The sequence below is a fragment of the Brachyistius frenatus genome, unplaced genomic scaffold (assembly GCF_029030835.1).
Source record: "Brachyistius frenatus isolate BFR_SWC_R1_liver_20210118 unplaced genomic scaffold, ASM2903083v1 Contig_174, whole genome shotgun sequence".
Classification (NCBI taxonomy): Eukaryota; Metazoa; Chordata; class Actinopteri; family Embiotocidae; genus Brachyistius; species Brachyistius frenatus.
This window is the reverse complement of record NW_027210773.1, coordinates 142,758-155,000: the sequence shown is the minus strand read 5'-3', so window position 1 is coordinate 155,000 and position 12,243 is coordinate 142,758. Positions and strand designations below refer to the sequence as shown.

Genomic DNA, 12,243 nt, shown 5'->3' with positions numbered 1-12,243 from the left:
GCAGCGCTTCGAGCAGGAAGTCAAGCTGCTGTCGTACAACGGGATCCTGCTGCTGCTGCACAACGAGGTGAACGCTTCGCACAACCTTCAGATCATCTGCTGATGAAGTGGTGATGCGGCGCTACTTCCTGTCAACATGAACTCAGATAGGCAGTAGAGCTCTGAGAGTCCCCGGTTCAAATCCCGGCTACATGCTGCATGTTTTCCGGTCTCTGTCCATTAAAGGCAAAAAAAAACGCCTACAAATATATCTTTAAAAAAGTTAAACCATCATTCATTTCTTTGTTTGTCCTCCCTCAGACTAAGTTCCTGTGTCTGGCGGTGCTGCAGGGACGCCTCAAGGTTTTCTACGACTTCAACGGCTCTCTGGTGGAGCTGGAGCCCAAAGAGCCGACGTCGGACTTCCTGAAGATCTCCGACGCCGACTCCAAAGCTGTGAGTCGGCCTTTATATATTTATACACTCTTTACTTTGGTCCGTCAAGCATTTAAATAAACAATTTTTATTGCTATTTTCATTAACTATCAAATTCAGCTTCTGTTTTTAGGGTAATTTAGATTTCTCTGATGTCATCAGTTGGTTTATTGTAACTTGTGACTCCCTGAAGTTTATTCACCGCATTAACCTGCACACACAGCATGTCAGACATAATAAAAAAAAAAAACGACATTTATTTCATCAACATTCAGAGGTTGAAATGTTTTTAATCTGTGCAGCTGGAGATCATCATCCTGCGTTCGACGCCGAACCGCATCGTGGTGCGAAACAACCGCAACACGCTGTACATGCACCAGTTCACCGAGAGCATCCCTCCGTTCAGCGGCAACTACTTCCTGGGAGGAGTACCGAAGCACAAGATGCCCGACAAGTGAGTCCAACACGGCTTTTACTGAAGAACTTTTATTTGTTACAACACGTAATGTGCCATTAAATCAAAACAACGAGCTAAAAAGAGGCTAAATGAAATCTTCCACACTATAAAAAGTTGCCAAAATAGAAATATTTGTTAGTTTAGCTTTAAAGAAAAATGATAAATTCTCATTGATAAAAAAACAAAAACAAACAGAAAACTCGTATCAATGAGGATGTGTTTATTTTTAATTTTTTCTCTTTTTTTTATTTAAGTCACATTTAATTGTTTTTAGTATAATTATAACTCCCTCAGACTTCCATGTTGGAAAGCAGCGAGGTCCAATAACGAAGCCACGCCCCCAAAATATAACTTCCTGCAATAAAAGACGTAAAAATCATATTTTGTAAAATTTTACAGTTTGAAGTCGTTACAGTTTGGATTTTACGGCACTTCAGAATAAGAAGAATAAACAGGAGTTTGTCGAATGCTGTAGCAGAACAAAACAAAGCAGCTGCAGGACACACTTGGCCCGCGGGCCTCAGATTGGGCCACGCTGGTCGATATGAATGTAGATGTGGGAGGAAGACGAGGAGTTCTTCTTCTGCCGCTAATTAAACGTAGAAATAATATTCAGCCGTGTCGGGTGGTTTAAAGAGCTTCACCCCTCGTCTTCCTCGTCTTCCTCAGGCTGAAGGCTCAGTTCCCCAAGCAGGGCTCGGTGAAGGGCTGCTTCAGGAACGTGAAGGCCCAAAACTCCCACATCGACCTGAAGAGGATGACGAGCTCCGGCGTCAGCTTCGGCTGCCACGGCGACCTGCTGGTGAGAAAAAAACAAAACACGCAGCTTCACATTCAGCAGTAGAAACAGTAGAAACATGAAGATGCAGCAGGATGTGGAGATATTTAGTGTGTGTGTGTGTGTGTGTGTGTGTGTGTGTGTGTGTGTGTGTGTGTGTGTGTGTGTGTGTGTGTGTGTGTGTGTGTGTGTGTGTGTGTGTGTGTGTGTCCAGATGGCCCGTGAAGCTCACTTCGGCGGTCAGAGTTACCTGAATTTGGGTCTGATGAACGTCCCGAAGCTCCGGGACAACTTCTACAGCAGCTTCAGCTTCAGGACGGAGAAGGAGGACGGACTCATGTTCTACCACCAGGACCAGGTCGCTGCTTCCTGCTTCCTGTTTCCTTCTTCCTGTTTTCTGCTTCCTGCTTCCTGTTTGTGTCCTCCTCCTCTTACCTGTCCTGGTTGTGCTGCAGGAGGGAACCTGCCAGGTGTTCCTTGACGGCGGCCAAGTGGTGGTTCGAGCCGGCAACGTCGGCATCAGGACGCAGAAGACGTACAACGACGGCAACAGCCACTACGTGTCCGTCTACAACAACGCCAACGGGATCCGACTCTACATGGACGACGTGCTGGAGAGGTCCAAGGAGGAGATCCTGGTGGCGAGCCGGAGCGGCGGTCCGGGAGGCGGGACCTTCCTGGGGGGGGCGCCGAACCACGGCCTCAACAACCTCACAGGGTGCATCAGCAACGTGTTCATCAAGAGGTCAGACACACAACATAACACAACACAACACAACACAACACAACACAATATAATTTGGGCAGCACAGTGGTGCAGTGGTTAGCACTGTCACCTCACAGCAAAAAGGTTCCGGGTTCGAATCCGGTCCTGGGCCTTTCTGTGCGGAGTTTGCATGTTCTCCCTGTGCTTGCGTGGGTTCTCTCCGGGTTCTCCGGCTTCCTCCCATCATCCAAAAACATGCACCTCAGGTCAGGTTACCTGGCGCCGCGCTAGTGGCAGCCTGCTGCAGCAGCTCCCCCCTGAGAGCCCCCCCTGAGAGCCCCCCTGAGAGCCCCCCTGAGAGCCCCCCTGCTGTAGGGAAGACATTTCCCCTCGGAGATTAATAAAGTGAATAAAATAAAATCACATAACACAATATAACACAACATATTTGATCATGTCAGAGACACACACATATTACAGTGTTTTTAATGTGTTTGTTGTGTTTTTGTTGTTTCCAGGGAAACGAGTCCTCAGATGATTTTGAACCTGCTGAAAGTGAACGAAAACGTGAACGTGCCTCTTGACTGTCCCGCCGCTAAAAAACCTCAACAGATCGCCGCCGCTCCGCCCAAACACGGCAACAAACAGAAGGTACACAACAACAACAACAACACACAAATAAACAGCTGACGGACTTCACGTAACGCTCCGTCCGTCACCTCTCAGGGGAAACACAAGAAGCCGTCGGGGTCCCGCAGCCGCAACACCAGGGAGTCCTGCCAGGGGGCGCCGTCGGACCTGGAGGGCGGAGCCACGCACTTCAGCGGCTCCACGTTCAGCTACCAGAGATATGACGCTCCGCCCGGCGCGCTCGGCTACACGTGAGTTCAAACCGGGCAGAGGAGATAAACGTGTGTTCGGTTCTATCGGCCAATCACCTCTCTCCGTGCGTCCGCAGGCCCCGCCTCTCCATGGCGCTGAGGATCAACTCGTCCGACGGCCTGGTGCTCCACGCGGCCGGCGGGCAGCGCGGCCGAGCCGGCATGTCGCTGAGCGTGTCGGACGGCCGCCTGCTGCTGCTGCTGGACGGAGGGAAGAGGAAGGTCAGCCTGCGCAGCCGCAAGACGTACGACGACGACCGCTGGCACACGGTGAGGTCACGGAGAGGTCACGGAGAGGTCACGGCGAGGTCACAGAGAGGAGAGGCGGTTATTTATCATCAGACAGACATTTACAGTTTTATCTGTTGTGTTTGCACGTTCACGTCGTGACATAATTTAACATTTGAACTGTTTCCAAAGCAAAGAACGAACCTTCAGCCACTAAATCTGCGTTTTCAAACTCTGATGTCACTGATTAGGGGCGTGGCCACAACAGCTGCACACTTAAATTGAGTTAGCTGCAGGATTCAGTGGTTGTGTTTCTGTCTTTTTGTCGCTGCAGGTGTTTATAAAGCGTGAAGGAGAGAAGATCAGTCTGATCGTCGACGGCATCGCAGCTCAGTCCAAGAGGATTCCTGCAGGAGACCGGACGCGACTCGCCGGGCCTTTATACGTGGGCGGAGTCCCGCCCTCGCTGACGGTAAACACCCGGACGCATCATCACACGTCTGCATGAAGCTTTGAGTGTTTCCAAATGTACCGTAACTTAAAGGAAACGTGACCGACGCGACAGAAACAACAGATCCAGCTGGTAAAAGAAAAAAGGATAGTGTTCAAATTTACTACAAAATAAAAGCACGCTGTCATCAAGCTTTTATTTAAATTTACTACAAAATAAAAGCACGCTGTCATCAAGCTTTTATTTAAATTGACAACAAAAAGCACACCGTCAACAGACTTGTTTCCTCCTCTTCCTCATGTGATGAAGCTCTGTCTCGTGGTGAACTTTAGGCTCCGGGCTCCGGCGGTTTCATCGGCTGTGTAAAGGACCTGACGCTGAACGAAGTCCCCGCAGGAAGCCCCGCCCACAGCCAGGGGGCGGTGCCCTGCTTCCGAAACCCTCTGGAGCCCGGCACGTACTTCTCCGGGCAGGGAGGACACATCGCCATCGGTAAAATAACGTCTACCACTTCAGCTACAGGACCACTTCCTGTTTTGAGGTCTTGATTAAAGGTTCTGCTCCTCCCTCGCAGACGAGTCCTTGGTGCTGAGTCGAGATCTGGAGATCCAGCTGGAGGTCCGACCGGTCTCCGACTCCGGGCTGCTGTTGCATGCTGGGACGTCACCTGACCAGCACCTGAGCTTGGTGCTGAGTCAGGGAAAGGTGAGACGACAGCAGCAGAGTTCAGGTTGTATTGTGGAGATCTGTGTGGACATCAGCCTCTAAGTGTGTGTGTGTGTGTGTGTGTGTGTGCGTGTGTGTGTGTGTGTGCGTGTGTGTGTGTGTGTGTGTGTGTGTCAGTGTGTGTGTGTGTGTGCGTGTGTGTGTGTGTGTGTGTGTGTGTGTGTGTGTGTGTGTGTGTGCGTGTGTGTGTGCGTGTGTGTGTGTGCGTGTGTGTGTGTGTGTGTGTGTGTGTGTGTGTGTGCGTGTGTGTGTGTGTGTGTGCGTGCAGGTGAGCGTGTCGGTGAACACCGGTCGAGGTGAGTTCTTCGCCTCCTTCAGTCCGGAGGAGCTTCTCTGTAACGGACGCTGGCACACGATCACGGGTGAGTTCTCGTCTTCGGACTTTTCCTTCGTCTCGGTTTCGTCGTCCCGTCGTAACGCCGCCGTCTTCCCTCAGTGGTGAAGAAGAACAACGTCCTGCAGCTGCTCGTGGACGGAGCCAGCGAGCACGCCGTCGGCCCCAAACAGAGCCGCTCCGCAGGGGCCAAAGACACCGTCTACCTCGGAGGAGTTCCCGGTCGGTACAAAAACACACACGGGGATTGATTGATTTATTTAGCTGAGAATTTAAATCACAATTCTTCCACTTTTTTTTTTCAATATCAATATTTGTCACTTTAATTTACCTGATACAGAAGACAACATATTCTATTAAGTATTTTATTCTACTTACATGAGATATTATAGTTAAATAACAATAGAAATATTGAGATACTTAAATCGTATCAATGAAATGAGTCTTAATAAAACAGAAGACTTCAGATGATTTATAATCACTGATTATATGTTTTCAAGATTACATTGAATTTAAACATCAGAAAACTCCGTTCAGGTGAGCGATGCTGAGATTAACAGAAAGGGAACGCTGTGTTTTAAATTAATGAACATTAAATCATCTCTTGGTTCACTTTGCTTCCTGTTTTTCTGCTGCTCTGCATCACATGGTGTAACGCTGCGTTGTGATTGGTTGAAGGACAACGGGAGTACATTTGTTTTCATGTAACTGATGTCCTAAAAGGAAAATTGAGATCGCAAATTTGTTACAATTAAATTTTCAGAACTAGTTTAAATGCTCAAAGAACATTTGCTTGTTATTTTTTTACATAAATTTATGAATTGTTTATTCTTGCGTCCTTCATACTAATTTTGCAGCTCCTCTTTTAAAAAAAAAAAAAGTCCTGAGCATGTCGTTCCTCTCTCTGTCCACCAGGTGGTGTCCCCGTACCCGGTCTACCTGCCGGCCTGCCAGCCTTCCGGGGCTGCGTCCGCCACGCGACCGTCAACCAGCGACCCGCCATGTTGTCCAAACCGCTCGCTGTCCACGGAGCCGTGGGGACGCAGGGCTGTCCACACATGTAGACACACACACACACACACATATTTACACACACACATATGTACACAGATACACACACACACACACACACACACACTCTTATCCTCACATTCCCAACTACAAAATACTGGTGGTGGTGTCATGTTACTGTAGCTAATTTAAAATATCTATATTAATATTTATTTTCAGAAAAATGTATATTTTATATTTCGTGTCATACTTCCTGGTTTGTGTTTGTGCTCCAGCGGTGACGACTGTCTGCACACAGAGATGCACTGATACACCTTTAACATACAAATCAATCATCAGCTATAAAACCTCTACAGTCCTGTAAATAAAGGCAACTTTAGTTTTTTTCAACACATTGAAGATGAAAACAAACTTTCCATTAAAGGTTGTTTACGTGCATCTCAGCACAATGTTTAGTCGACCTACTGAGTCGCTACACTGTGAACACTGATACATGAGCAACGTCCTCAGGGGGACAGACAGGGGACAGACCTGCAGAAGGGACGGGACGGTCTCCACCCGCATCCTCCTGTCTCCATCTGCCTTCTCCTGTCTCCTCCCACCTCCACCCGCATCCTCCTGTCTCCTACTGCCTTCTCCTGTCTCCTCCCACCTCCTCCTGTCTCCTACTGCCTTCTCCTGTCTCCACCTGTCTCCTCTTCTCCTCCTATCTCCTCCTGCCTTCTCCTCTCCTCTTGTCTCCACCCCCCTCCGTCTCCTGTCCCCTCTGCAGGCGTCCCCTGTCGTTAATGTCAACATGTACCAAACAAAGAGTGTGAATCTTGTATGTATTATAACCACTTTCTCCAGATGTCACAGAAAGAATAAGCTGTCCCATCACCCCCCACCCCACACACACACTCCTCCCCCTTCCTGTGTTGTAAATCTGTTTAAATAAAGCTTCTTTTTTTTTCATATAAACTATAAACTTCAGTGTTTGAATCCCATCGACAGAAGAATAAAAACAGCTTTTGAGGTGATATTTGTTTTTTTATTGTCAAGTGAATCAGAAGAAAAGTCCCGGAGGTGTCAGCGCCCCCTTCAGGCCGTAACAGCAGAAGGAAAAGCTTCTAAAGGCTGTTTTACAAAAGTGACTCGTTTTCAGAGCTGCTGGTGAACGGTGAGAAACCTTCTCGTGCCTTGAAATCCGTGAGAAGACAACAGAGGAAAGGAATCGCAGGTTTTTAGAAGAGATCTAATCCAGACTCATGTCCTCGTCGTCCTCTTTCTTTTTGGCGTCTCCTTTGGTGCCCTGCATGGCCTGAGCGAACGCCTCCACGTCTGAGGAGAAAACAACAACCAATGTTTACAGATAAATAACGGGAGGCCAAAGGGGGTTTTTGTACAAAATGTCTGCTTGGTGTTTCTGCTGCAGCTCAGACAGGAAACAGGAAGTGAAAGTTCTGAGTCTGGTGTTGATGTGCAGCAACACATTTCATCTGGACACTTAGACCAGCTGCTATCGTGTTGCTCCTCCTTTTCTTATTTTCCCTTCGTCGAGGTGCTCAAGGATGTTTCTTTAACTTCTCTTACAGTTTGTGTCAAAAATAAACAGTTCATTAGAAAGTCACTGGTTTCATTAGTTTTCATGGATTCATGAAAAGGTTTGAAGAACACCTTTATTCTGTCAACTTTTAAACACGTTAATATTCTGAATATTCAGCTTCATGTCAGCTTGCTACGAGTGCTGAAGCCTCATATTAGTTTTAGCTGAACTGGATTTTGATTTATGACCCAACCTTCATTTGAACTGTTATTTCTGATTTATACAAGCCCAGGAAATTCTTTTCAAGTCTAAATTTAGTTGCCGTCTGCCCGGCCATGAACTCTACTTCTAATCATTTACGACTTAAAAAGGCTTCATTTTCTCCCATATAATCTTTGTGATGTTCTCACTCTGTCTAAGGCTCGGAAAGTTGCTCCATTGTTGGGTAAAGTTATATTATTACATTATTTCGAGAGAGAATTTGTGACAGCAGAAAGTAGAGTGAAACTGTGTGTGTGTGTGAGTGTGTGTGTGTGTGTGTGTGTGTGAGTGTGTGTGTGTGTCTCACCTCCTCGGTTGGCTGCGTCCACGGCTTCTGCCGGCAGGCCGAACTGACTCATGAGCGGGCCGAGCTGCCCGGAGGCCAAGGCACTGCTGAACATACTCATGGACTGAAGGGGAGAGACGACAGTCAGCGACAGTCTGACAACGAGCTGCAGCCGTTAACACCAGACGAAAGTTTCCAACAACCTCCATCTCACTGTTTCTCAATAAAAAGACAACGTGTCCTCACATCTGTTGAGTTATATTGACCTTTCCCAACAGTTCATGAAGTGTGAATGACTTCCTGGTACCTGCTGGAACTGAGGTGAGTTCAGGGTGTTCTGGATCTCCTCGGCACTCTGCGGTAAACTCTCTCCGCTGGGGAGGAAGGGGAGGAGCCTCTGCTGGACCTCGGCGTTACTCAGGATGGGCGCCATCATCTCGGGGGTGCAGACAGTCGCCAGGTCCACTGCAGGTAAGGAGAGGAAGGCTGTCAGTCGTTCTGTTTACGCCGGCACTCCCGGTATTCACTCTCTTTTCTCTGCTCCGTCGCTCACCTCCGGATCCCTGAGTAGCCGGGACGTTCATGGTGGCGAGGATGCTCTGGAGGTCGCTCAGCTGGATGGGCTGGTGGGGGGAGGGGCTGCCGGCGGAGGCCGGGACCGCCGGGGTCGGAGCCACGGCTGCAGGGGAGACAATGTAAACCAGTTATTGAAAACACTTTTCTATTCTTCACTGAAAGCCCCACGAGGTGTCGTTTTCTTTACATGTAAAGTGAAACATTACTTTAGTTGTTAAGACAGAAAAAGCACCAAAGACAGTAAATCTGACATTAAAAGAAACGAGTCTTAGATTATTTAGATTATTTACCTCAATTGAAATAAAAGGTTTTAATCATACAGTAAAGGTCAAACATTTCAGGCTTTAGATGCTAAACTTGTTTTTCATCACACATGACGGTTTGACGGGTCCCAAACTCCACGTAGTTCATCTGATTTCAGACTCTGTCATTGTAAGAATTTGCTGCTTTTCTTTGTTAAACAAATGATAAATCAGTAAAATGGAGCAAATAATCTACATTAATTAATAAATGATAAGAGATCACAGCTGCAGCCATGTTTTGTTTCATGCTGCCTCGTATTTGACAGCAAACTGCAGAAATGTTTCATTACACTCGGCGTGCTTTTCTTAATCGTGTCATCAGGCTGCGCTTCACGTACCTGGTGTGGACGGAGCAACACCGGTGGAGGAGGGAGTGGAGGCAGCGGGGGCCGCGGGGGTGGTGGGGGCCTGAGAGGAGCTCAGTCTGGTGGCTCCGCTCGAGGAGGGAGTGGCTGCTGCTGATTGGCTACGAGAGCTGGGAAGGAGGCGGAAGTAACAGGTAAAAGAGATTATTATATCATCCTGATATCTGGATTGCAGGTGTGTACTGACGGAGGCGACGTGGTCGTTCTCACCTGGACGAGGAGCTGCTGGTGGCCGGTCCTCCGCTGCCCAGCAGGTTGGCGAGTCCTGGTCCGGCTAGAGCTCCCAGGCCTCCTTAGACAAACACAAAGAAATCAAACGAGGTCCAAACTGATCTCTGTTTTTATAAAGGATGATGATGTAACGTCTTAGAAAGCCACACTTACTGCTTCGTACATCTTTTAAAGTGCTTCTTTTTTTTTATTGTATTTTTTTTTTAATGTGCATAAAGTGCCGTCCCAGCTAACAGAAAAGCGCTACGCGTTCTTAAAAGTGTGAGATGATTTATAGACGTGAGAAGCAACATCCCGAGCTGCTCACCCAGTCCTCCCAGCCCCGTCGGTCCGATCAGCTGCATCAGCTGGTTGTGGCTCATGTTTCCCAGCAGGTTCTGCAGCCCTCCCTCTCCCCCGAGCGCAGACAGCTCGTGGCCGCTTCCCCCTCCGCTGCCCGCCGCTCCGGGAATGGGAGGGTTGTTCAGGTACTCGTTCACTTTCCGACAGTGCTCGTCATCCTTGTCCGTCTTCGGCTCCTGATGAGAAACGAGGCATAAAAGGATTCCTTGAAATCAAAGCTTTAGTCAGACGAAACTAAAAGAGCCAGTTTGTTCTATGTGGTGACGTTAGATTAGAAAACATAAAAACCACAACAACAACAAAAATACCTGCTGTAAATGAAAGTGCAAAATGTAAATTGCTTTTCTGTTAAGTGAGCAGAAACTCTCCGTCAAAAAAAGATTTGAATTATTATGTGTGGCTGCCGTCATGAATGTACTGTAATGATGTCTTATTTATTATTGTCCTTTTAAAAACTGATGAGCGGCATCTTTCTCCTGACCTGCATCCAGAAGAACAGCCTCTTGGATCCGGCCTTGAACTTCAGCACGTAGACGCGTCCGCTGGTACACTGGCTCACTCGCTTGAACTCACAGTCATCAGGGAAGATGATCAGGTCCTGGAAACGGGAAAGAGGAAGCACACAGGGTGGTTCTACTTTTGACAAAACACATCACCATCAGCCAAAACGGGGAAAACCAAAGTAGAGGCATCGCTGATATAAAGGACACCGTGGAAGGCCAGTGAAAGAAGGATTCATTGCGTCGGCACTGGTTCTGTGAAAACTGCTCGTACAAGCAAATACAGAACAAACAGAAGCAAGAAAAAGAAAGTCTTTTCTTTTGGTGTTACCTCTGCCCTCCTTTTCTTTGAGGTATTTGAGGAATGTGCATGTCTGAATATAGCAGCAACTGAATTTCAACCAAGTGTGAACAGGTCAACTGTCAAAACTCTTCACTGAATGTTTCTGCACTGAAACAAGTCTAATCCAGTTCTGGTAGATTCATTTGTTGAGTTTATTTAAGAACCTCATTTGGGACTTAAATCCGGCTCAGATACGGGAATCGGACCAAAACCGACGAGGTCAGACTTACAGGTTTCCCTCCCATTAGATCACCGTTACTTTAAGTTTATGCTTTCGCAAACTGTAAATGTCTCAAATAGAGAAGAAGTTATTATTTTAGCAACACTCACATCATCAACGTTGCCCGAGGTCCTGTCCTTCCAGCAGAAGTGGATCAGGGAGTCGTCCGACTGCTGGATGTACACCGTGCCCTTGCGTTTGTCCGGTGTCACGGTGCTCCCCTTCAGGGTCATTTTGCCGGCCCGAAACTCGACCAGGTACTTGCTGGAGCTTCCTCTGGAGCCGCTGACCAAGCTGGGAAAGAGAGCGCCCGACGACATCCTGAGATCTCTGGTGGTGATCGGCCAAAAACACTGATGGGAAATAGAGAACCACGTCAGCTTTAAAGGAACAGACATCACACACATTTAAGTAAATAACTAATTTAATAATAAATAAGACATCAGACAGGACAACACTGGGAGGGCTGCAACCAAACAACATTTATATTTTACATTTGTGGACACATGCACTATTATAATTACACTTCTGTTCTAGTTGCTTTACTTTAATGTCCAGATGGTTTTAATATAAAACCTTAATTACATGTGAACGTTTATAAATCTCATCACGTGTCTTTGATCTTTCAGTTTGTAGAAACTCGTTTCGTTCATAACGTCGCTTCAATGTTTTAAAACATTACTGCTGAGAAACGTGTTGCTTAACCGGGATAAAAAAAATAGTTTAAAAACTACTTTCAGAAATCCCAACTCACTTTTCCTAAACAGCTGGAGGCTAGCTGCGCGAGGCTAACGGATGGTCCTTTCATGAACTTCTGATGAAATGACGTATTTCGTGTCGTATTGACTCTCTTCGTGCGGCCGGTGGCCGTCACCGTGCTGCTGTGGTCTGCTCCGAAGGTTTCAACCGTGATGCTGTTTAGTTTTGTGTTACGAAGACTTTTCAAAGCGGAGCTAACAAAAGTAGCGGCTAGCCGGTTAGCTCCAGTTAGCTTCACGGGGCTGCGTCATGCTAACGTTAGCACACGGCTAAAGTCTTACTTTCTTTATCGCGCTAAAGTCTTTAGAAAGTTTTAACTAACAGTCAAACATGAAGAAAGTGGTTCGAGAAGATTATTATAAAATATAAATGTATAAAACTAAAAGTCTGTTTCACGAACCTGAAGTTGTTTCAGAAGAATTAAATCTCGTTTTTCTTCTCTGCGCGGAGCCGCTGTTGACTTCCTGTTGTGCCGAGAGCGCGCGCGCCGTCCGCGGGAGCGCGCGCGCCAGGACGGAAGTGGGAGGTTCTTCTTTCGCTCGCGCGC

The 12,243-nt window shown here is 47.4% G+C and overlaps 2 protein-coding genes across 3 annotated transcripts in view; one reads left to right on the top strand and one right to left on the bottom strand.

Moving 5' to 3' along the window:
- The window catches only part of lama5 (laminin, alpha 5), a 79,450-nt gene extending 72,871 nt beyond the window's left edge, over window positions 1-6,579 (top strand). The window contains exons 65-79 of the mRNA XM_069717384.1: window positions 1-67; window positions 301-435; window positions 717-868; window positions 1,541-1,673; window positions 1,864-2,007; window positions 2,105-2,394; window positions 2,874-3,006; window positions 3,082-3,236; window positions 3,314-3,506; window positions 3,799-3,936; window positions 4,248-4,407; window positions 4,490-4,620; window positions 4,910-5,003; window positions 5,078-5,197; window positions 5,891-6,579. The exon at window positions 1-67 is cut by the window's left edge and continues 99 nt beyond it. Coding sequence (XP_069573485.1) covers window positions 1-67; window positions 301-435; window positions 717-868; window positions 1,541-1,673; window positions 1,864-2,007; window positions 2,105-2,394; window positions 2,874-3,006; window positions 3,082-3,236; window positions 3,314-3,506; window positions 3,799-3,936; window positions 4,248-4,407; window positions 4,490-4,620; window positions 4,910-5,003; window positions 5,078-5,197; window positions 5,891-6,039 — 2,194 coding nt within the window. The 3' untranslated portion in view covers window positions 6,040-6,579. The remainder of the gene's footprint in view (window positions 68-300; window positions 436-716; window positions 869-1,540; window positions 1,674-1,863; window positions 2,008-2,104; window positions 2,395-2,873; window positions 3,007-3,081; window positions 3,237-3,313; window positions 3,507-3,798; window positions 3,937-4,247; window positions 4,408-4,489; window positions 4,621-4,909; window positions 5,004-5,077; window positions 5,198-5,890) is intronic.
- Window positions 6,580-6,994: 415 nt separating this feature from the next.
- On the bottom strand, window positions 6,995-12,197 carry adrm1 (ADRM1 26S proteasome ubiquitin receptor). Of its 2 annotated transcripts, none has more exons than XM_069717407.1 (10): window positions 12,097-12,197; window positions 11,048-11,290; window positions 10,356-10,472; window positions 9,840-10,050; window positions 9,512-9,593; window positions 9,275-9,411; window positions 8,612-8,737; window positions 8,366-8,523; window positions 8,080-8,182; window positions 6,995-7,306 (listed from the first exon to the last, which is right to left on the bottom strand). In XM_069717407.1, exons 2-10 carry the CDS (start codon window positions 11,255-11,257, stop codon window positions 7,221-7,223), a joined length of 1,230 nt encoding a protein of 409 aa, XP_069573508.1. In that variant the 5' UTR covers window positions 11,258-11,290; window positions 12,097-12,197; the 3' UTR covers window positions 6,995-7,220. The 2 variants fall into 2 exon arrangements, with proteins under 2 accessions (XP_069573508.1, XP_069573509.1); XM_069717408.1 differs by having other exon boundaries at window positions 9,512-9,590.
- Between the last annotated feature and the right edge of the window lie 46 nt (window positions 12,198-12,243).

Bases quoted from the DNA above. Each gene is read 5' to 3' on its own strand.
- adrm1 (XM_069717407.1), bottom strand. From the start codon at position 11,257: ATGTCGTCGGGCGCTCTCTTTCCCAGCTTGGTCAGCGGCTCCAGAGGA. The intron at 8,183-8,365 runs GTACCAGGAAGT...TCTCCCCTTCAG, and splicing joins ACTCACCTCAGTTCCAGCAG to TCCATGAGTATGTTCAGCAG. The intron at 7,307-8,079 runs GTGAGACACACA...TTTTCTCCTCAG, and splicing joins GGACGCAGCCAACCGAGGAG to ACGTGGAGGCGTTCGCTCAG.